Source organism: Phymastichus coffea, unplaced genomic scaffold (assembly GCF_024137745.1).
Source record: "Phymastichus coffea isolate CEN01 unplaced genomic scaffold, Cenicafe_Pcof_1.1 PCOF00026, whole genome shotgun sequence".
In the NCBI taxonomy this organism is placed as follows: Eukaryota; Metazoa; Arthropoda; class Insecta; order Hymenoptera; family Eulophidae; genus Phymastichus; species Phymastichus coffea.
In genome coordinates this window covers 2,131,917-2,154,686 of record NW_026706837.1, presented here as the reverse complement: position 1 = coordinate 2,154,686, position 22,770 = coordinate 2,131,917, and the positions used below count along the sequence as shown (strand labels likewise).

Genomic DNA, 22,770 nt, shown 5'->3' with positions numbered 1-22,770 from the left:
ATGTCCAATTTCTCATGCAAAATCGAAATGACTGTACCTTTTAAAACCCTTGTGGCCTCAACTATTTCAAGCAATTTTATGTTTCCGTCACTCAACGCCATGTCGTAGATTTTATTGATCATTTTCGGAGTGCTCACGTCTACAGGACGGCCTAAACGATGTTCATCTGCAGTCAATGTACGGCCACGCTTAAATTCATTTACACAATTGTAAAAAGTTGCAAACACAGGGGCAGATACACCATGAACTAACTAACTAACTCAGCTTAGAGTGTTCTTTCGGTGTAAGGTCTTTTAAAACAAAAATGTTTTTTCGATTGTTAATAACAAAAGTTGTTCACTTTGATCGTCTATAAAAACGGAACTACTCGATGGATCTGGCTGAAATTCCGGTAGCACTCTATTTAATAGTGACGCTTGCTGGCACAACATAAGTTGGTATACTTTGAACGCCATCTCTTGGATTTTCTAAGGACTTATTGATTCACCCTTGTAATATAAATGCTTTTAAATAACTTTCATACATCATTGACGTTAAGGTCAAAATGTTCAATTATTGGTCCCTAAGCCTTCTAAACTATTCAGAATTTCGAAAAAAATCTGAGAAAATTCCACAGTATTCTACATAGAAAAAGGAATATTTTCTTTCATGAGCACTTTTTTTCTATAATTTTAGCTTAGAGTGTTATGAACATTTGAAAGAAAAATGAAAATTTTCGAGAAAAATGCTCAAACGCGGGTCATACTTCATGTAAATAATTTTTGAATTATTGATTTAGATAGGATTTGGAAAAAGGAAGAAAATTTCGTGCTCAACATTTTCCTGCGATTTTTTCTCTAGAATTAACAAAAGATAAAATATGTACTTAAAATTTCGGAATTTTCATCGATGAATAATCGTTTGAAAAAATTAGAAAAACCATGTAATTGTACACGTAATATATATACAATTTGTAAGCTCTTGGAAAGAGTTTTCAAATGCGCTACCGCTTGTCTTTGTACGTTAGTTTTGAAGGAACATATGAAACTTCAAAATTTGAACAATTTTACTCGGAGGAAGGTAAAAGTACGTGAGTGGCAGTGCACTTTGCCTCCTTTCTGGTCAAAGTAGTTAAAGGAGTGGCCAAGGAAGCGAAGTCTTTGAGATATTTCCGATACAATAAGGCCATGCATAAGAAATGGCGTAATTGTCGCAAATTTCGAGAAGTCAGATCGCCAAAATTGGTCACACTCTTTCTGGATCCGAGCAGCATCCGTCACAATTTACCAACACGCCGAGATACCGAATCGCAGACAGGCAAATCTTAGGTTTTTTCCTATTTATGGTGAAATTAGCTTCGTGGACTCTGTTCAGAATAAACGCAAGTCATTTGATCGACGAATGTATGAGTTGCAATAATCAGGTCGTCCAACTAGGCAAACGCGTAAGGTTCTATTTCTGACGTAATGATTTTATCCGCCAACATCGGTAAAGTAGCTGGGCCGCCCGCCAGGCCATATAGTATACGCACAAATTCGTATAATTCTATACCCGGCAAAGTAAAAGCGGTGATCGGTATTGATTTCTCGGTTAGAGGTATCTGCCAAAATACTCCAGAACAATCTAGTGCACTTATATAGCTAGCGTGCTAGATTTTGCGCAATATAACGTCCATATAGGGAAATGGATATGCAGAAACCTTTGAAACTGCGTTAACTTTACGGTAATCAACGCAAAACTGATAGGTACTATCCGGTTTCAGTATCATGATTACCGGATTTAACCACTCACTTGTGGACTTAGGGATAACTCCCATTTTTAACATTTATGTACTTGCTCGTGCATTTCATCCTCTATTTTCTTCGGTACTGGATAGCATCATTGCTTGATGAATCGTGAGCTGGTGAGGTTTATATCATGACGAATCCACACGGTGCATCCTAGTTACTCGCAGGAAGGATTAAAGAGTAACTCCATCATCACTTTTTCGATTTCCTCTCATTGCTCCTCTATAAGATCCTTAATTCCCATAGAGGCTAAGGACATTGCCCGTTCGGCTTTCTCAGACAAGAGAACTGCTGGCACACCTTTTTCGCAGTCATTAAAAATCAGCTTATTAGTCTTGGAACAGAAATAAGCCGAAAAGGCGTTAGCATGAAGTCGGCACCACAACATAACATCAACAAATATTGTGTTTTTAAAAATATTAATAATATTTGTTCAATAAATACAAAGTCAGAAAAAGCCATAAAAAGGGTTAGTCGTATAAAGGAGAAAAGATAGAGGCCTACCGAACTAACGAACGAGCGGATAGCTGAGCCGTGCTAGGGAACCGACGACCACTCGTAAGACCTCGTTAGTGCATATTACGTGTATAGCTCTTAAAATACAAGTGTGCTCTAGACCGCACAATCGAGTTTACTGCAGTGTAGTATAGCCGATATGTATGGGAAACGTCAACGTCTTCTAGTAGCTGGGGCATACTCACAATCAGAGTTTGCCTGTTCCGGGTTTTCCAGTGGCTTAACAAGTGTCCCATAAGAACTGGCCTTCGATAAGCGTTTATGTTCATTGTTAATACTTAAATATCGACTATTCCCTTGTGAAAAAATTCTGCCCGAAATTCATGCTGGATTTTCAGCAGGATATCTAGTTGGATCAGCCTAGATTTCACCTGGATTTCAGGTGGATTTTTAGTTGGAATTTCTAGGTGGATTACAGGGGGATTTCCAGATGGATTCAAGGTAGATTTTCAGGTGGATTTCTAGGTATATTCCAGGTGGATTTTCAGTCAGAATTTACAGATGGATTCCAGGCGTTTTTCCAGGTTGGATTTCTAGATAGATTCCAGGTGGATTTCCGAGGGATTTGTATCCTGGATTTCTAGGTGGATCCCAGGGGGATTTTTAGTCTGGATTTCTAGGTGGACTCCAAGGAGATTTCCAGCTGGATTTTTACGACGATAGAAATAAGAAACTAGATATGGCTGTTATTGTGATAAAGAGAAAAAGACATTTATTTTATTAGACGTACATTCACAAAGAATGAAAAAGTATAAAATATAAAATATGAAAAGTATATTTTGAAACGATATTAGTAGGAGTTAATGTCGCATTTTTTTCATTTTCTTTAATACTACGTTAATATTTTCTGTAATGTAGCTATTTTTTTTCGACAAAGCTTTGTTTAACAACTGCCTATTATCCATCTTCAAAACCTTCTGACATAAATAAAATAAACATTCTGCAAAAAAATGAACCTTAAATGTAAAAACTTACTATATATTTGAATAATTATCAAATTTAACCCTTAAATTGTACACCTCATTTTGGCCACGTAACTGCTCGGTGGGGTAAATCTACCCCAGCCCGAAAAACATCGAATAAATCAGAGAATTTCGGATATTTTGCTATGATAATTTTTTCTAGTATATTTCAAACCTTTTACTACAAAAAAAAATATTCAAGTTAACAATTTTTAATGTTACACACACTGAAAAAAATTGTTGAAAAAAAAAAAAATAAATAAATTTTATTTATTGTTAAAAATTGTCTGGGGTAAATCTACCCCATATAGCAGTTAAGGGTTAAACGTTATCTTTTGTATTAGTTATTGTTAGCTGTTCCATATGGGTCTACGGAATTCGTCGATTTTTGCCATTCGGCGTGTAAGAAGGCGGTACCAGTTTAATACATCTTCTACTGAGTGCCTCTTCATAGAAACCATTTTCGTTTCTATGCATAGATCTCAAAATTTGTTTGATAAATTTACTAGCGTCTTTATATAATCCTTCCATTCTTCGTATAGAGAATTTAAAAATCATTATTTAACCATATGTATGTTATCTAAAATTATTTATATGTATTTTGAAAATATTTATTTATAAAAGTAAAATAAACGATAGAATCATACAAAATTAAATTTTACTTACTGTTATACCTTCTTTAGATACACTTTCTTTTTTACGAAAATTTGAAAAAAAATTCATTTCATTGGATGCTTCTGAATCAACAAGAGTATTATCAACACCTATTCCAGATTGATCATCTGCTCTGAACCAACGTCTATCTTATTCTTTTCTTTTTTGAAAAGATTACGTGATAGTATTACAATTTCTCGATTAGATAATTTCGTCTTAGGAATAGTACGATCCTCTATTCCAGAGTCGCAAGTCAGATCGTCATCAGAAGCTTTACTAAACCTTCTTTTATTTGATTTTTTTTATTAACGATAGTGACAACTCTTTTTCAGAGTCCATAAAAAGCTTTCCTGAAAGATTTTATTACAAAATGTCAGTATCGGTACCAGGTTGTGACAAAATTTAAAATAATATATTTTTTTATTAACTTTTTACCCCAGAGTTTGATGTATTGTTTGCCTTCACGTCGTCACATTCTATAGCTCAAAGATCCTGAGATTCGTCAAATAATTCAAAAGATTCACCATGGACCGATGACAGGTTTGGCACATCTACGTTGACTACTTTTTCTGGAGTTGATGCAGCGCAGATGGCATTCATGTCGATCTTCAAAAAAATCATATAAATATAATAACTTTTACAAAAAATGCACATGAGAATAATAATTATTCTATAAATAATCAAAAAATAATAACAAAGGTGTCCTCAACTACTATATAAATTTTAAATCAAAGATTGCAGTCGAGAGCTGCAACCGAGTAGGTCAAAGTGGCTACGACTGGTGGTTTAAATATTAAATAATATATTTTATTTATGACTAGTCTAAATATTAATGTATACACACACACGTACACACGCACACACACACACACACACACGTGCTTATATACTTATCATTGTACAATCCAAAATAACCCTTCCCAATAACCCCAGAGTGTTTTCCTAACATTTTCTTTTTTGGATACGCTTGGAGGATTTTTTGAAAAACATTCTAGGGTTATAGGGAAGGTGTTATTTTTGATTTCACAAAGATGAATGTGTGGGTATTAGTGTATGGAAGAAAGAAATTGTTAGGAAAACGCTCTGTTCCTTCAGCTGAATCCGTGAGAGCGGGGGTACCTGGACTAATTTGGGGAGCATGCGCGCCGCTGCGGTCGTTAGTCATTCATATACCAAAATAGTTTTTTATTGTTTATTACGTAAATAATTTATTTATCACCGATTTTACCCTGGGTGCCGTTAGTTCGTCTCATGAAGTAACGATTGGTGCATAAATTATTTGTCTTTTAAATGATTTTTTTTAGATATTAGCGTACACCAAATTTGGGTGCTGGAGCTCAGCACCCAAGACTTATTTTATTTTTTTGAGGGTATTTTCGAGGACGAACTAACAAATAGTAAATAAAAAATTTGTTGCTTTTTCCATGAACTATCTAACGGCATAATTAGTTCATCGATAATCTTAAAAAACTAAAATATGGGTGCTAACTTCTAAAACCTCCCTACGTCTACTAGCTATTTCACGTCTACTACCATGGTGACTACATACAGGAGTCGAAGCGCAATGTATAAGAATTCTCCAGCCTAAGTTCCCCAAAGTGCCTTAGAGGGCTACCGCCATCTAGTGGTGACTCGAGTTATCGATAACGCCGACCAGTTACCATGCGTTAGCGCGCGTCGATAACTCGACGCGCCGGCTGTTACCACTAGATGGCGGTAGCTTTTTAAGGCACCTTGGGGGACTTTGAGCTCCTAAACTCTAACACAGGCAGGGATAGGCTGCTTCTTCTCCTGTATGTAGTCTCCATGTCTACTACCTTTTTTACATCAACAAACAAAGTATGAAGCACTTGAATTTAACTTTGATAGTTTGATCTTAAATATCAAGCCCTTTTTTAATATTCTAATGATATTTTATATAGTCTATTAATAGATAGTGCTCACAAAATTCCAGTAATCAAAGATCAATTATAATAATTGTTATAAAAAATTATCAAAGTCAATACAAGAAAGTCAAGTGAAGAACCAATCACAGAAGAACAGGAAAAATTATGTTACAAATTACAAAAAACTGTGCTGTGTAAGTTGAAATTGATCAGACGGGGAAATGCAGAAAATGGATAGTGTAAGTGATAGTGATAATCGATAGTTTGATACTGAATAATAGTTGTAAATAAATATATTAATCGAAAGGAGCAATGTAGAGAATGAATAGTGTGAGCGATAGTGAAAACACAGTCCTACAAAAATACCTTAATTTTTTGCACAAGCAAACCATATATGTTTTCCCAACGAATTTTTGGCGCTGAAACCAAATCCGGCGTCAGAATTGCTCCAGCACATCAGGATTTTGAGATATCTTAATCTAAAAGTGTGAAAATAGCGATTTTTACCTATATTTGAGGTTTTGTAGCACCACGACATTATCTACCCGTAGAAAACTACAAACGACATATTAAAGAAGCAGTCTAGTCCTTTTAAATGCCGTTGAGTTTTCTCAGTTTGCTTATTTTTTCTTTGAGATATTAAATTTCAAAGTTTTTCATTTCATGAATATTGTACCTTTCAGAACATATAGCTTTGAACGTTTCGACGTCGAACTTCAACCTAAATTATATCATCCCCACGAACCCTTACAGCCCTTATAACCCATTAACGACCAAAATGCTCAATTTTTTGTCGATTTTCAACGCATTTTTTTCGATAGTCATAGGCCTAAGAAATTTTTGCAAGCACGTATTTGGATGGGAAATTTAACGCTCTTTCAGAATCTTTGTTCAAAATTGGGATTGATTGCGTTATAAAAGAGTTATAGCCAATTAAACAATAAAAACCTGAAAAATTTTGCGAAAAATCAAGCTTGCGATTTTTTTTACAATGTTACCGCTAAAAAATCATCAAACAAATATGATCAGAGGTGATCATGACTATCAAAGTATCTCCAGAAATTTTGGTGGAATTTTTGAACCACTTCTTCCAACAAAATGGTGGCAAAATAAAAATAAATCCATAAAAAACATTTCTCATTTTATATCTCGGAAACCATTAAGTTTAGATAAAAAGTTCATTGAACAAAAAGTTCATTGAACAAAAAGTCTTAGAATTAAATAAGAAATATGCCTGAATTTTTTCAGAATTTTTGGAGATGATTTTCAAAAAATGGGTTTTCCGTATTCTCCGAAAATTCAAAAATCGCCTCGGAAAATTCTGAAAGAATTCAGGCGTATTTCTTGTTTAATTCTAAGACTTTTTTGTTCAATGAACTTTTCATCTAAACTTAATGGTTTCCGAGATAAAAAATGAGAAATGTTTTTTATGGATTTATTTTTATTTTGCCACCATTTTGTTGGAAGAAGTGGTTCAAAAATTCCACCATAATTTCTGGAGATACTTTGATAGTCGTGATCACCTTTGATCATATTTGTTTGATGATTTTTTAGCGGTAACATTGTAAAAAAAATCGCAAGCTTGATTTTTCGCAAAATTTTTCAGGTTTTTATTGTTTAATTGGCTATAACTCTTTTATAACGCAATCAATCGCAATTTTGAACAAAGATTCTGAAAGAGCGTTAAATTTCCCATCCAAATACGTGTTTGTAAAAATTTCTTAGGCCTATGACTACCGAAAAAAACGCGTTGAAAATCGACAAACAATTGAGCATTTTGGTCGTTAATGGGATAAACCACCCCACCTGAATCAAAGACAATGTCAATGAGATATTCATTTTTTTACAGAAAAGCAGTTGATTAAACTCGCTCTACCAAGGGTTAGGTGGGTTAGTTCGCTTGGGGGTTGGTAGAGAGGGTTTTTGAGGGTTGTAGGGTTTTCTGAGGATAGAGTACATCAAGGAGACAACAGGTAAGCCTATCTGGTTGAGATTTTACGTTCCTCATAGAAAAGCAATTGATTAAACTCGTTCTAACCAGCGTTAGGTAGGTTAGCCTGCTTGGGGGTTGGTAGGGTGGTTTATGAGGGTTGTAAGGGTATCTGGAGATAGAGTACGTCAAGGAGAAAACAGATAAGCCTATCTGTGGTTGAGATCTTAAGTTCCTCATAGAAAAGCAGTCGATTAAACTCGCTCTACCCAGATTTATCGTAGGTAGGTTAGCCTGTTTGAGGGTTGGCAGGGGTGGTTTTTAACGGTTGTAAGGATTTGTGGGAATGATATAATTTAGATAAAAGGTAGGTTAGTCTGTCTATGGTATATATCTTAATTTTCTTGCAGAACAGTAGTTGATTGAAGTCGTTTGACATAAAATTCGACGTCGAAACTTTCAAAGCTGTACGAGTATGTTCTGAGAGGTACAATATTTATGAAATCGAAAAACTTTAAAATACAATATCTCAAAGAAAAAATAAACTATTTGAGCAAACTCAACGGCATTCGAAAGGACTAGGCTGCTACTTTAAGATGTCGTTTATAGTTTTTTGTGTATAGAGAATGTCGTAGTGCTACATAACCTCAAATATAGGCAAAAATCGCTATTTTCGCACTTTTAGGTTAGGATATCTCAAAATCCTGACGTGTTGGAGAAATTCTGAGGCCGGATTCGATAGTGTAATCGATAGTTTGATACTAAATAATAGTTGTAAATAAATATATTGTTCGAAAGGAGAAATGCAGAAAATGGATAGTGTGAGTGATAGTGGTAGTGATATATAGTTTGATAGAAGATAGTAGTTATAAAAATATGTTTGATAAGGTGTTGTTATTGCCAATTATGAACAAAATATTTTAATACTATAGAATATTAATGGTTTGGAGTATACGAGTATAATTATTTGGATACTGAATTACTTAAATATGATTATTGACTTGAATCTTAATATTTTTGAAAGCATAATTCAAAAAATAATTATTAAGTCATTATTTGAATTATTGTAATAAAATGTATAATTTAATAAAGACTTAATCTGATGATAAATAACTGAAAGTGTGATTATTTATACTACAAGTAACATTTTGGTTTAAATATTATTGAAAATATTACAATAACTATAACAAAGTCTGAAGAAATTGGAATTAATGAATAAGTCTTGCCGAAAAAGTTGTCATAACAAAAATATATTTTTGTGGAAATGTTTAAGACTCTTTCATTTCAAAATTGTAATTGTAAAAAGAAATAATTTTGTTTCTATAGAAAATTTTAGTATTGAAATTTAAAGTTCGCTTTGCAACTGTATTAGTTATTTGAAAAAAAAACTTGATATATTAATAATTGTGCTGAATATAGCTAGCCAGATATATACGAGGTGTGATCAAAAAGTAAGGTGAATTTTTATTTTTCTCAAAAAATATTTATTTATTCATCAATTTTTATTTTATCTCCTTCAAAGTAATCCCCCTCGGATATAATGCACTTGTGCCAACGCTTTTTCCAATCCTCAAAGCATTTCAAAAAATCATTTTTTGTGATCTTGTTTAGTTCATCCTTCGATGCCGTCTTTATCTCCTCAATCGTGGCAAAACGCCGTCCATTCATGGGCCTCTTCAGTTTTGGGAACAAGAAGAAGTCACAGGGGGCCAGATCTGGGGAATACGGTGCCTGTGGCATCGTTACTGTGTTGGTTTTAGCCAAAAATTCGCACACAAGCAACGATGTGTGAGCAGGGGCGTTATCATGGTGCAAAAGCCAATTGTTATTTTTCCACAAATTCGGACGTTTCTGGCGGATTGCTTCGCGCAAATTGCGCATAACTTGCAGGTAATATTCCTTATTTACTGTTCTACCCTGTGGCAAGAACTCATGATGCACCACGCCCCTGCAGTCAAAGAAAACTGTAAGCAAAACCTTTACATTTGATCGAACTTGGCGTGCTTTTTTTGGTCTTGGTGATCCAGAATGCCTCCACTGGGACGATTGAGTCTTAGTCTCGACGTCATAACCGTATACCCATGTTTCGTCACCTGTTATAACCCTGTTGAGTAAATCTGGATCATCGTTGACGTCATTCAGTAGCTCTTGGGCGATGCTCATGCGACGTTTCTTTTGGTCGAAATTGAGCAATTTCGGAACAAACTTCGCTGACAGCTTCGATGACAACTTCGATGACAACTTCGTCTCATGTCTAAAACACTCGTCAAAATTGATTGGCATGAACCAAATGAGATGCCAATATCATCAGCAATTTCTCTAATGGTAATTCGACGATTTCCCAACACTATTTTCTTCACTTCTTCAACATTCTCATCAGTTGTTGATGTGCTGGGGCGTCCAGAATGAGGTTCGTCGTCGGTGTCTTCTCGGCCTTCTTGGAAGAGTTTATACCATTTGTAAACATTTTTTTGGCTTAAAGTAGACTCACTGTATGCCACTTTCAGCATTTCAAGTGTTTTGGAACATTTGATTCCATTTTTCACACAAAATTTAATGCAAACTCTTTGATCCATGTTTTTAGACAGCAGCAAATCGTGCAGCACGCAAAACACTTCTAACCTTGATGCCTCTCACAAACAAACCAAACATACTACAAAGCTGAAATTTGGAACGTATGTTCTAGACGAGTGTTCCGACATAACCAAATAAAAAAGTCGAAGATCGAACGGACGTAGCCCGCTAAATTTCAAAATTCACCTTACTTTTTGATCACACCTCGTATATATATAGACTTCATTATTAAAATTAAAAAAATACAGTTTAATTGAATTATATCAACGTGACATCTTATTACCTGTACTGTTGGATCCAGTTTTTGTTCATTTACTTCATTTTCAATTATTTCTTTGCCATTCTCTTCTTGCAATCTCTGTTTATAGCAATAATTTTTTTATTTGTAAGCGCTCATTTAATATTTTGTAAGTCTCCAAGCATGCATTCAATATATCTATGTTATTCTTTAATTTATTCTGTGCATTTTTCAATATTAAACATTCCTTTTCTAAGTTTATGATTTTTAGTTGTAGTAATTGACATTCTTGCAAGTCATTTTTTGTCTGTGTCTTACTGATCATCAATGAATTATTAGCATTGCCTACATGGCAATTCTCTGTTACTTCTTGACCCATATCTAAAGTATTTGCTGGGCACAAGAACTTTTCAATTTCTTCGTCGAGTATTCTTTTTTGAGCATCATTTTCATGCTTCTATAAAATAAAATTGTAAATAAAAATGAATTATATACTATAGATTATTTCTAGCAATTTGAAAGTAAATAAATGATGAAAAATATTTTAACATACCAAATTAATTAACTTCTTCTCTGCATCTTTACTAACATGTTTAATCATTTTTGTATTTTTTTGATGATTTTTCCATATTTCCATCATTATCTTGAGAATCGTAGTAGCGTGCTAAAATTGAATTATGGAAAACATTGAAGACGCCCCTTTTTTCACTGAATTTATTAAACTCATCAATAGTTTTAATCACTGAAAATGAAAGTTATTTCAATTGCAATTTAAAATTTATAAATATAGTATTAATAAAATATGATATAACATTCATAAATATTGCACACAAAAGTCGAAATAGTTCTTTTTTTTTAAGAAAGAATTTATTTTTTGATTAATCCTGCTAATTTAATTATTTCAAAAAGTAATACTCACTTTCTACAGCTGCAATTTGAATTGCTAATTCAACAGGCATTTCTTTGCTATCGTCTTTCCACAAAACTGTGTAAACCGAATCTTTATCGAAATTGTCAATGGCCTCTTTTGGATTTGAGGCAAATTCAATAATATCCTCAACGGGTATTGTGCTTCTAATATTATTATAACGTCGGGCCGTTTATTATCAACAAAATTTTTTTTTTGAGTACTTTTGTGTGTATGCGCATTTAATACGTGACTTACATTTTAACTCTGTGAGTGAGAAAAAGGAGAGCATTCAGCTGAAGCGGAAAAAGAACACATGTAAACACCCATCCCTTTGTCGCGCACTTTCCGAATTGTACTCCGAAAGATCGTAAAGTTTTTTTTGAGTAGGTTTAAATATAGAGTAAAGGAGCCGGGGAATTCTGCCTACATCCTGTTACACGATTTCACACAAAAGTTTTCCACTTTTAGAAGCTAAAACTTTTGCTATATAGAAAAAATTTAATAATTATTTTTGTACAAATGAATTGAGAAAATAACAGCATGATAGGAAAATTTCGCAGCTTCTTGAAACCTCCTGCACACTTTTTGATTAGAAACGTAGTTACCGCACAATCATCGAAAATATCCCAAAGTTTTGAAATTATAAGTTAGGAAATCGGATAAATAATCGAAAACAGTTACCTGAATGAACTTTAGTAAATCAATTATATAGTGTACAATTAAACAATGCCCCTTTTTCATTCCATATTATTTAAACAACGAATTTAGTTAATTATTTAAGTTACTAATTGTAAACATGTAGGATTAGAGATTTTCGCGTAAAATATGTTAGATATTAAGAAACTTGCGTTATTATTAAGAATTAATTGTAACAATTTACATAACAAATAAATTAATAATTATAAGAAAATCTGTAATGAAAATGGTACTTGGAGAGCCATCTAACGAGATAGGGTCCATACTCTTGAACGCACGCCCCCAATTCTCATCACGCCCCTGAACCAATTAGGGCCCGAAAACTGAAAGAGAAAAAGAGGGAAAATCCCAGTCAGCCAATTAAAATTCACTGGCATTTCCACTCTTCCCAAATTTTGAGGGACTGAAAGAGGGATTTTCCTCCCAACCACCCCCAGGCTTTTAAAGGGCGTGCGCAAGCGAAAACTCTCACTCTCTCGCTCCTCGCAAAGTTCATTAGTTTTTATCTTGTTTCACAAAGTTCGACCAAGTGCCAGGTCTAGATTCAACTCTCCAAGTACCAAACAATCACGAGGAATAAAAGAAAAAGTAAGTTCAAACTAAATTTATTATCATTATTTCTCCTTTTCCACTTTCTATTAGAATAGCTTGACCGGAACTCGAAAAAACAAGTCTTCGAAAAGTATTTCAGCAAGGATTGGGATACTTTTCTATAAGACAGTCGCGCCGTTAAAGAAAAATTAAATTCTTTTTATGTGATAATTCTAGCAAGGTCTGGGATTTTCACATCCAAGTCCCGATTCCATTGGACCCTGGTGTTTGATGGAAGACTTGCAGTCCAATTTTATTATTCTCTCTTTTAACGCGAAACGCGAAATAGAAAAGCTCTGATTCTCCAATTGCTCGTCCCGGTTTAGGCGTACGCACGCAAACCAAATAGAGCACCTGAGATAACGTCCACCTCAGGCGTACCTGAGATAATGACCCGGACGTCACATTATCTTCGATGTATTTAATTTTCGCATACATTCCCGGTTTCATATTGATAGATTAATTAATTTTAATATTTTTAAGAAAACTTTCACTGAATAATATTTACTGAAGACAATACCCGATCAGAACTCAAAACACAAAGAAAGTTACTTTTAGGCATAGTGCATTTCCTTGCATTTGGCAAGTTAATTTATCATAATATCATCTCTTTGTCTAGATGTCATATCATCTGTTTGTCTACATGTCATTATAGTTTCTAGTTTGACCGCTAGAAAGTGCTCCAACAAAACTGATTGCACGTGTTCTGTTAACATCATTTACAGTTTACATTGTTTTTTTTAATGATAATCTCAGACAGAGACTATACTTTATATAGTTTTGATTTTAATGTAACTGGTTAATTTACGACGTGTATGTACTATATATTATGAAAGAAACGTAATAATTTTTCTATTTCAAACGAATGTAAGAGGAATAACGGTTAAATATAAACGTACTCTACTGACTGGAATTATTATTCGAAAACAATCGTTTCAACTGTCAATATTTCATCGAGTTATACTTTACTGTAATTTCTTATATCAGTATGTGCAGATCAGTATAAGTGTTAGAATAGAGACTTTTAATTGCTAAGAGCGTTAATATAAAATCAGGCTATATCAACATATCAAAAAAGAGCAAGTATTATATTCAACATCTTTCATAATTATAATATAATTTAAATATTTACGTTCTTAATAAATGAATTATTTATATTACAGAATATAGACTCTTACAATTCTACTGCGAGATTTATTAGTACTCTCAATTCTACCTCAACAGAAGTTAACGACCTTCTAAATCGTTCAGTTAGGACTGATAGTATTACGAGAAGGCTGAGAAATGATTCTAGTGAATCTGAAGTTACTCTATCAACACTTGAATTTTCAAACGGTAAGAGAAAATAAATATACATTAATTTATTAATTGATAAATAAGCAGTGTTATATTTTTTTATTTTTACTTATCTTCAGTTACAAACGGTGAATCATTCGAAATCATTATCTATTCCATATTATGGTGCAGCTAAGTCTACTATATTAAATAATAGTGTTACTTCTTCAAATCACAATATTCAGCAAAGTACAAGAGGTAAGTAAAAATATTCAGATCAAATAATTAAAATACTTGTGTGTAAAATATTATGTGAGGTAGATAAACAAATAAAAAGTTAAACATTATAATTTATATGTGTATAATTTTTAGTTATTAGTAGTCAATGGGAAACAGATTCAGATGTCTATAATCAATCTATCAGGAGTGAACTACAGGATATAGTAAGTTTATAGATCATTTTTTGTTCTAAATTGAAAATTCAATTGATAAACGTGTACTTGTGTGTACATTATGAATTTGTAAGATATTGAAAAAATCCAGCTAAAAATCCAGCCTGGATTTACATTTGGATTTCCATTTTGAATTTTCACCTGGATTCTAGCTGGATTTTTAACATGGAATTCCAGGTGGATTATTTTGATAAATCCATATGGATTTCTTACGTTCTTTTTTACTGTAATTCATAAAAACCTACTCTTTTGTAAAATTATTATATATTACTGTTGCATCAAAAATATTAATACAAAAAAGAAAAGAAAAATTTATTGATCAAAAAATCTGAAAAACTTCAAGCGTATTCCTAGAATGATAGAGACTTTTTTATTTCATACAACATTTTCATCAACCTCACAGTTTTTGAGAAAAAAAAATAATTTGAACGTACTCACAGTTACATTATTCGTATGTCTTTTTATTAATAGTTGATAAATTGTATTTTTCAAAGTGATATACAGTCAAAAGAAAAAGCAAATCGTAAAAATATAGAAAAAATTAAAACAATCTAGCTAAAATCTTCGTAAATTTCGTACGTTTTTAAGACTAAAAATATAGATAAAACCGTCTCTTATGTTAAATAATTATTTTCAATACTTCTTGCTTTCCTACTTATTATTTTTTTATTAACATTTTTACAATTGGTAGAACAATTAGGTATTGAAGATAATCTTACATAAAAGACCAGTTTTACAAAAATTTTTAGTACAAAAGCGTATGAAATCTATCTGGATTTGTCGAAAAAGATGCACATGGAAATACACCTGGAATTCATCTCGAACCCATATATGGAACAAACAAGATGTCCACCTGGATTCCACATAGCAATCCATAAAAATCTACATGAATTGCACCTGAATCTAGCGGGATATACATGTGGAAATTCAGTCTCGATTTCCATATGCGATTTAAGCTGTACCTGTGTGATATGATTTTTTTAGCGCGTAACTTTGAAATAAAAAACAGATTTTTTCGTAAGCACAGATCCAATTTCTAATCTAACTTCTTCAAAGATCCTGTCATTAAGTTGTCTTAATCGTAGTAACTTATTTCTGAAATATTTATTGAGAATTTTCAGTACTGCTGGAGTTATATAGATTCATTCGCTAAATAAATATAGAAATTTCTTATAGCTACACGTCAACATTTTTATTGATGTTATATGGTGTTTATTTGGAGATTAATAATAAAAAATAATGCGAGTGTATTCTTTACTCACAGATGATATGGAATATGCTTAAAATTCTTCAAGTAGTGTGCCTTCAATTAACAAATTAAATTTCACATTAAGATGCAATAACGATTTCATGGAATTTTCAATCTTTGAATTGATAAATGATGTTAATTAATTCATTTTTCGCAGGGCCATCCATCATCACAATATAATGAAGATTTTTTAATGAAAATAGTGACGAAGAAAACTTCCGTGATTTATTAATTGACGAAAATGAAGTAATCGAAAACACATTCGAGAAATTTGATGAAATTATAAACAGCGCTGAATACAACGAACTTCCAAATGTACAGATAAATGTCAGTACAATCGAAATGATTTTGGCTGTATTAAAATATTGCACAAAATATCACATTTCAACAGTAGCAATCATACATATGTACAAACTGCTCAATATGTTTTTTAATGAAACATGTTTCCAGAAAATCGCTATTAATTTGATAAACTATTTCATCCAGAAGAAGATCAGAATTATCTCTATATGTCCGGTTTGTAAATCTTACATCGGAATCTTGGCTAAAAGACAAAAAATCATACTTTGCGAAGCATATGATAATAAGGTAATCTTAAAAGATTCTTCTTATAGCGACTATTTTACCATGTTCAATATAGTAGGCAAAATACAAAGATTGATCGAAACAAATGATAATTTCTATTGTGATATTGTTTCTCGGAAAAATAAATAACCTGATGTTGTTTTCGAAGACATTTACGATGGTCACAAATATAAAAAATTTGTTGAATCATTACTGGTTGATCAGAAAGAGTCTTACGTAACAGTGACGTTCAATAGTAATGGAAATCCAACTTTCAAAAGTTCCAAATATTCTATTTGGCCTATATAAATGGTTATGAATGAAATTTCACTAAATATTCGCTTGAAAAAAAAAATACTTGTGCGTTACGGTTTGGTCGTGATAAACCAAACATGACGAATTTCATGCGTCCTTTTGTAGAATATATGAATGAACTATTAAAAACAGGAATAAGATGTCAGATGCAAAATGAAGAAAGAAATTTGCATGTGTATGCACTCTGCTGTTGTGTAGATTTTGTGGTACGCGCGCCTATGCAAGGCACCGTTCAGTTTAATGGATATTACGATTGTAATTGGTGCTTACATCCAGGTGTACGAGTTCGTCATGATACTGGTCATTCTGTGAAATATCCTACTCCAGATGAACATATTGGAAGATGAACAACAGATGGTACTTTTTAGTTAATGCAAAGAGCTGTAAAATCGAAAGATCCCATTTTTGGTATTAAAAGTATAACTCTATTGTTGCTTTTGAATAAATTTGATATAATAGATGGATTCGTGCCTTCCCCAATGCATTGCGTTGATCTCGGTATAGACAAATAATTTTGCAACTATTGGTTCACTTCATCCAATGAGTCATATTCAATTCCGAAGAGCAAACTCAAAATCATTGATTAATACATAAAAAAAGTAAAAGTACCGACACAATTGAAACGATTGTCACGGTCGTTAAATGATAGAGCATATTGGAAGGCAAAAGAGTGGTCCAATTGGATACTATATTACAGCCATCTATATATTACAAAAATTTTAAGAGTTCGTGATCCATTGGTCTTTGTTAATAGAAGCATATCGTACTTTATTGAAAACTAAAATAACTTAAACCGAATTGCGAAGAGCAGATTTTCTTTTGAAAAAGTTTGTTTGTTATATAGAACGTCTATATATATACAGATGATGCTATAACGTACAATGTTCACAAATTATTTCACTTAACACAGAGCGTTGCTGATTGGGATTCATTATATGCTCATAGCGGTTATGTATTCGAATCAGGCAATGGAAAAATGAAAGAAATTATCTATGCTGCCAAAGGTATTTTGAGCCAAGTATGTCGTTACTTGTCGTTAGAAGTAAGTATAATAAAATTACAAAAATATGTTGAAATGGCCGTCGATAGAATATATTAGATAATTAGAACATACAAGGGTGGTCCGATAAGTACTTAGCCTCACCGCCCGATGGCGCCACTCTCGCAAAAGAAATATTCTATCACGTAGTACAACCTTCTTGATGGTTACTGTCAAGATTTCAGCCGGATCGGAGTTGTAGATTATTTTTGAGAGCGTGTGAAAGCAAGTGTGTCCGTTGATTTTTGAAAAATGGAAAAAGAGCAGTATCGGTCGGTGATTCGATTATTGTTTTTGGAAGGAAAATCGCGCAGTGAAATCAAAAAGCGCTTGGATGCTGTGTACGGTGACTCTTCTCCTTCGATGGCGACCGTCAAAAATTGGTTTAACGAGTTTCAACGTGGTCGCACGTCGATTTTTGAAGAGCCACGTCCAGGTGCTCCGAAAACGGCTACCACGGAGGATAACGTGACAAAAATTCACGATCTCGTATTGGCAGATCGAGGATTGAAGATGCGCGAGATAGCTAAGATCATAGGCATCTCAGAAGACCGCGTGGGTCATGTCCTGCATGAAATTTTGGGCATGAGAAAGCTGTCGACGCGATGGGTGCCGCGTTTGCTCACTCCGGACAACAAGCGCAACATTGAGACAACTTCAGAGCAATGTCTGACGCTGTTGAAGCGCAATCCGAAGGAGTTTCTGCATCGTTTCGTGACAGTCGACGAAACATGGATCCACTGGTATACACCAGAGACCAAGGAACAGTCGAAACAGTGGACATTACCCGACGAAAGTGCTACGAAGAAGACGAAGACTACCCCATCGGCCGGAAAGGTGATGACCACCGTTTTCTGGGATTCACAAGGCGTGATCTAGATCGACTACCTGGAGAAGGGTAAAACGGTCACAGGGCCGTACTATGCCGAATTATTGGGCCGATTCGACGTCGAATTGCAGAAAAAACGGCTCCATTTGGCGAAGAAAAAAGTGCTCTTCACCATGACAACGCACCGGCTCACACCTTCGCCGTCGCCATGGCCAAATTAGTCGAATTAGGCTACGAACTGCTGCCCAATCTACCGTACTCTCCAGATTTAGCCCTGTGCGATTTCTTTTTGTTTCCAAACTTGAAAAAGTCACTCGCCGGGCAGAAATTTGAGTCGAATGAGGAGGTAATCGCTGCCACGGAAGCCTACTTTTCAGACCTCGAGGAAACGTATTTTTCAGACGGATTAAAGAAATTGGAGCATCGCTGGGCTTAGTGTATCGAACTAAAAGGAGACTATGTTGAAAAATAAAAGGCCACTTTCCCAAAATTTTCGTTTTTCTTTTGTAGGCTAAGTACTTATCAGACTACCCTCGTAATTTCATTGAGAAAACTGTCGAGTTTTCTTACAAATATTTTGGAAGAACTGTTCCTAAAAATATATTTCAAAGTATCAACTTTGTACAAAAAAAGTTAGAGCATACAAAAAAATAGTTAGAGATGAATGTGCGTATAAGTCATGTGAAAAAATATATCGATCAGATAATTCATTTATGATGTTAAAAAATGACGATTATATACAAATTCAACAATTTCTTGTCAACATGGACGATGGAAAAGAGTATACTAGATACAAAAAGATTGTGGTAATCGATGATATTTAGTAAGTGATGTTTTTAGTAAGTAATGTACAATTACATTGTATTAAACAAATTATGGAAATCAACTCTATTATTGATATAGCAGAAACGAAAAATATCGACAAAATTTATGTTTATTTGAATATTGATCATTATAATTATATTTCATATGTACCTAATATGTATTAGAGATAACAATACTGAATTCATTGAGTATCGTAATTTTGAATTTTATAATAAATTTAGTGGTCCGACAATGGTCTGGTATATATTTCTCTATACTTCAAATAATCCAGCTAGGAATCGACCTAATATCTAAAAATCCACCCTGGAAATCCGCCTAGAATTCACCTAGAAATCCAGCCTGAAAATACATCTGAAATCCATCTAGAAATCCAAACTAAAAATCCACCTGGATTCAACATAGGAATCCACGTAGAAATCCACCCGGAATTCCATCTAGAATCTACCTAGAAATCCAGTCTGGAAAGACGCTTGGAATCCACCTAGAAATTCAGACTGAAAATCTACCTGGAATCTACCTAGAAATCCATGTAGAAATCCACCTGGAAATTCACCTAGATTCAACCTAGAAATTCACCTTAAAATCTACCTGGAATCCACCCAAAATTCCACCTGGAATCCAGGTGGAATCCAGGTTGATCCAACTGGAAATCCAACTAGATATCCTGCTGGAAAATCAAGGCTGAATTTCCTGCAGGATTTTTTCAATAGGTTTTACCCACATAGTAATAGTAAAAATAGTATAGTTATACCCATATAGTTCTGAAACTAAAAGATGACTCATAATATTAAAAACGTATTTTAATTCTTCTGACTTTTATCTAATTTTTTTGAGTTTTTTAAACAACTAGCACTTACTAAAAAAAGTGCTAGTAGAAGAAATTCCTTTCATATCTTTTTTTAGGTTAACGATGCCATTCTTTCATGAAGAACTTGTGTTATAAATTGATTTTTTATTGATGATAATTTAAAAAACTAAACCATAAATCAATTAATCAATAGAAAAATTAATTTTGCTTCAAGAGTTATAAAAATGACACTATTCCAAGTTTGTTATTCAACTATTGCAAGGAAGGACAAACTTAAACATGAATCGAAAATTAAATTTTTTTAACAAATATATTTAAAGTATAACTCTTTAACATGCATCCTGTTGAAATTTCTGATCACAATTTGAAACGATGCTATTATTGCAACTATTTTTGCCAATGTTCTACCTATTAGTTATAGCACATAAATAACCTTCAATCTAGTTTTTCTTAAAAAAATGTTTATGACTTTTTAATTTTATATTTTCATACATAAAACATTATTTCAACAAATTTGTAATATATTAAAATATAATAATAACATTTTTTAAATAATTACAAAAATTCCACCATTTTATGTGAAAATACTCAAAAGTTTGATATTATGTATATTGACAAGATATTGATATTGAAATAACAAATCAATTCGTTTTTATCTTCCAGAAAACAACAAAATTAACAGAAAAATTAATTTAAGGTTCCCATAGTGTGACATTCAAGACAATTATTATAATAGATCTATACCTATTTATGATTATAAATAGATAAATAACATTTAATCAATCTTCAAATAATTTATAAAATTAGACTACTATAATCTATATATAATTTTATAAAACAATTTTACCTGTCATAACAATCTCCATGACTACCAATAGGAACATCAAAGTCTACAAGATCATAAGCATCATATGGTTCAGATTTTCTTATATCCCATTTTATACCTGAACCTCTCACCATGACTCCACTAAACCCAAAATTTAAAGCATCTTCTGCATTAATAATACCAATATCCTTTGTTCGCTGAATCCAGATTCTATTTTCTGATAAAACATCTTCAATTTCATCAATTCTTTCCGAATACTTTGCACTCCACTCATAAATATCATCCATAAGACCTAGAGGAAGATCAAGAGCCACTCCACCTGGTCTTACATATGCTGAATGCATTCGTGCACCACTAACTCTTTCATAAAATTCCATAAGTTTTTCTCGTTCTTCAAATAACCAGAAAAATGGTGTAAGAGCTCCAACATCTAAAGCATGAGTTCCAATCCCCATAATATGATTTAGTATACGCGTTAATTCAGCATACAAAGCTGTTGACAATTACTTAAATAAATATCCAAAACTATTCTGTTTTATTATAATGTAATAATCATGTACCTACTGCGTATATACTTAGCACGTATTGGAACTTCAATATTTAGAAGTTTTTCAATAGCTAAAGAAAAGCATTGCTCATTACACATCATTGATACATAATCCAGTCGATCAAAATATGGCAAAGCTTGTGTATAAGTTTTATACTCCACAAGTTTTTCTGTTCCTCGATGAAGTAATCCAATATGAGGATCAGCATTTAATACAATTTCCCCATCTAATTCTAAAACAAGTCTTAATACACCATGAGCAGCAGGATGTTGAGGGCCAAAATTAACTTTCATATTTTTGATAATTTTTGGTGGTGGTAACTGATCTTTGAAATATGGTGGAAACTTCCATTTTGGAGTAGTTTCATCTGGGATCCATGTAGGTCCTCTAAATTCGTCAATATACTCCTTATCCGGATACCAATGGGAAGCTTTTCTGGTGCTTCAGACAGAAATATTAAAATAAACATTTTGAAAATAATAATCAGGAGATATACGTAATGGCAAAAGAATACGACTGTAATCTAATAAATATTTCAGGTTCAGTTACTGAAGGGATTATATAAGGGAATATATACAAAAAAATTTCAATTTCAATTACCATAAAATAATATGGGGTTTCGTAGATTGATATAGAACAGGTTTACACAACTTAAATTTAGACGTTTTACATAAAATATTTTTCAATATTCCAGTTGTCATTTTGTAAGAAAATGATATAAAATTATTCTTTACGTATGTGTCTGTATATGTGTATCAGTGCTGACCATTATCCATGCCAAGTCGGACGTTGTAATTGCCGACTTTTGCCGTCGTTGTCGCCCGAGTGGTGTCAGCTGTGTTAACACCAACTTCGTGCGGGACGCCATATAGAATTACTATTTTTCAAATTTAAAATTTTTTTAATAACGATATTTAACACCTTCTGCAAACAAGTCTAAATTTTCATCTTTAAGTAACTTAGACAATTAATTTCCAATAATACTGAAATTAACAGAACCAATAGAACTTCTTATAATGTTTGACGCAAATTTAGTCCGGTCACTGTCAAACCAAGTGTTTATTAGCTAGAGATCTTTAAAGTTTAAATTTCGATGATTAACCTTCTAATTAAAGATCAATTTGGATAAAATAAGGTATAAAAATATGCATAAAATTATAACATTTATCAACAACAAAATTATTAGAATTTTTTATAAGATTTTTGCTGATAAATAGTCGATAAGCGAGAAATGCTTAGTTACAAAATGTAATCGTCGTTTGAAAAACAACTATTACATTCAATCACACAGCATTCGATAATAAATGAAAAAAATCT

General features: G+C 32.9%; 1 protein-coding gene and 1 long non-coding RNA gene across 2 annotated transcripts in view; both read right to left on the bottom strand.

Annotated features, from left to right (window-relative positions):
• Positions 1–22,255, bottom strand: part of LOC131675568 (NADH-ubiquinone oxidoreductase 49 kDa subunit) — a 46,248-nt gene extending 23,993 nt beyond the window's left edge. The window contains exons 1-3 of the mRNA XM_058954587.1: positions 22,054–22,255; positions 21,470–21,894; positions 20,927–21,398 (exon numbers count right to left, since the gene is read on the bottom strand). Coding sequence (XP_058810570.1) covers positions 20,927–21,398; positions 21,470–21,894; positions 22,054–22,154 — 998 coding nt within the window. The 5' untranslated portion in view covers positions 22,155–22,255. The remainder of the gene's footprint in view (positions 1–20,926; positions 21,399–21,469; positions 21,895–22,053) is intronic.
• LOC131675569 (uncharacterized) lies at positions 3,571–10,819 on the bottom strand. Its single transcript, XR_009303075.1, has 4 exons — positions 10,572–10,819; positions 4,334–4,504; positions 3,911–4,248; positions 3,571–3,824 (listed from the first exon to the last, which is right to left on the bottom strand). It is a non-coding gene; the product is annotated as an uncharacterized LOC131675569 (long non-coding RNA).
• Positions 22,256–22,770: the final 515 nt, after the last annotated feature.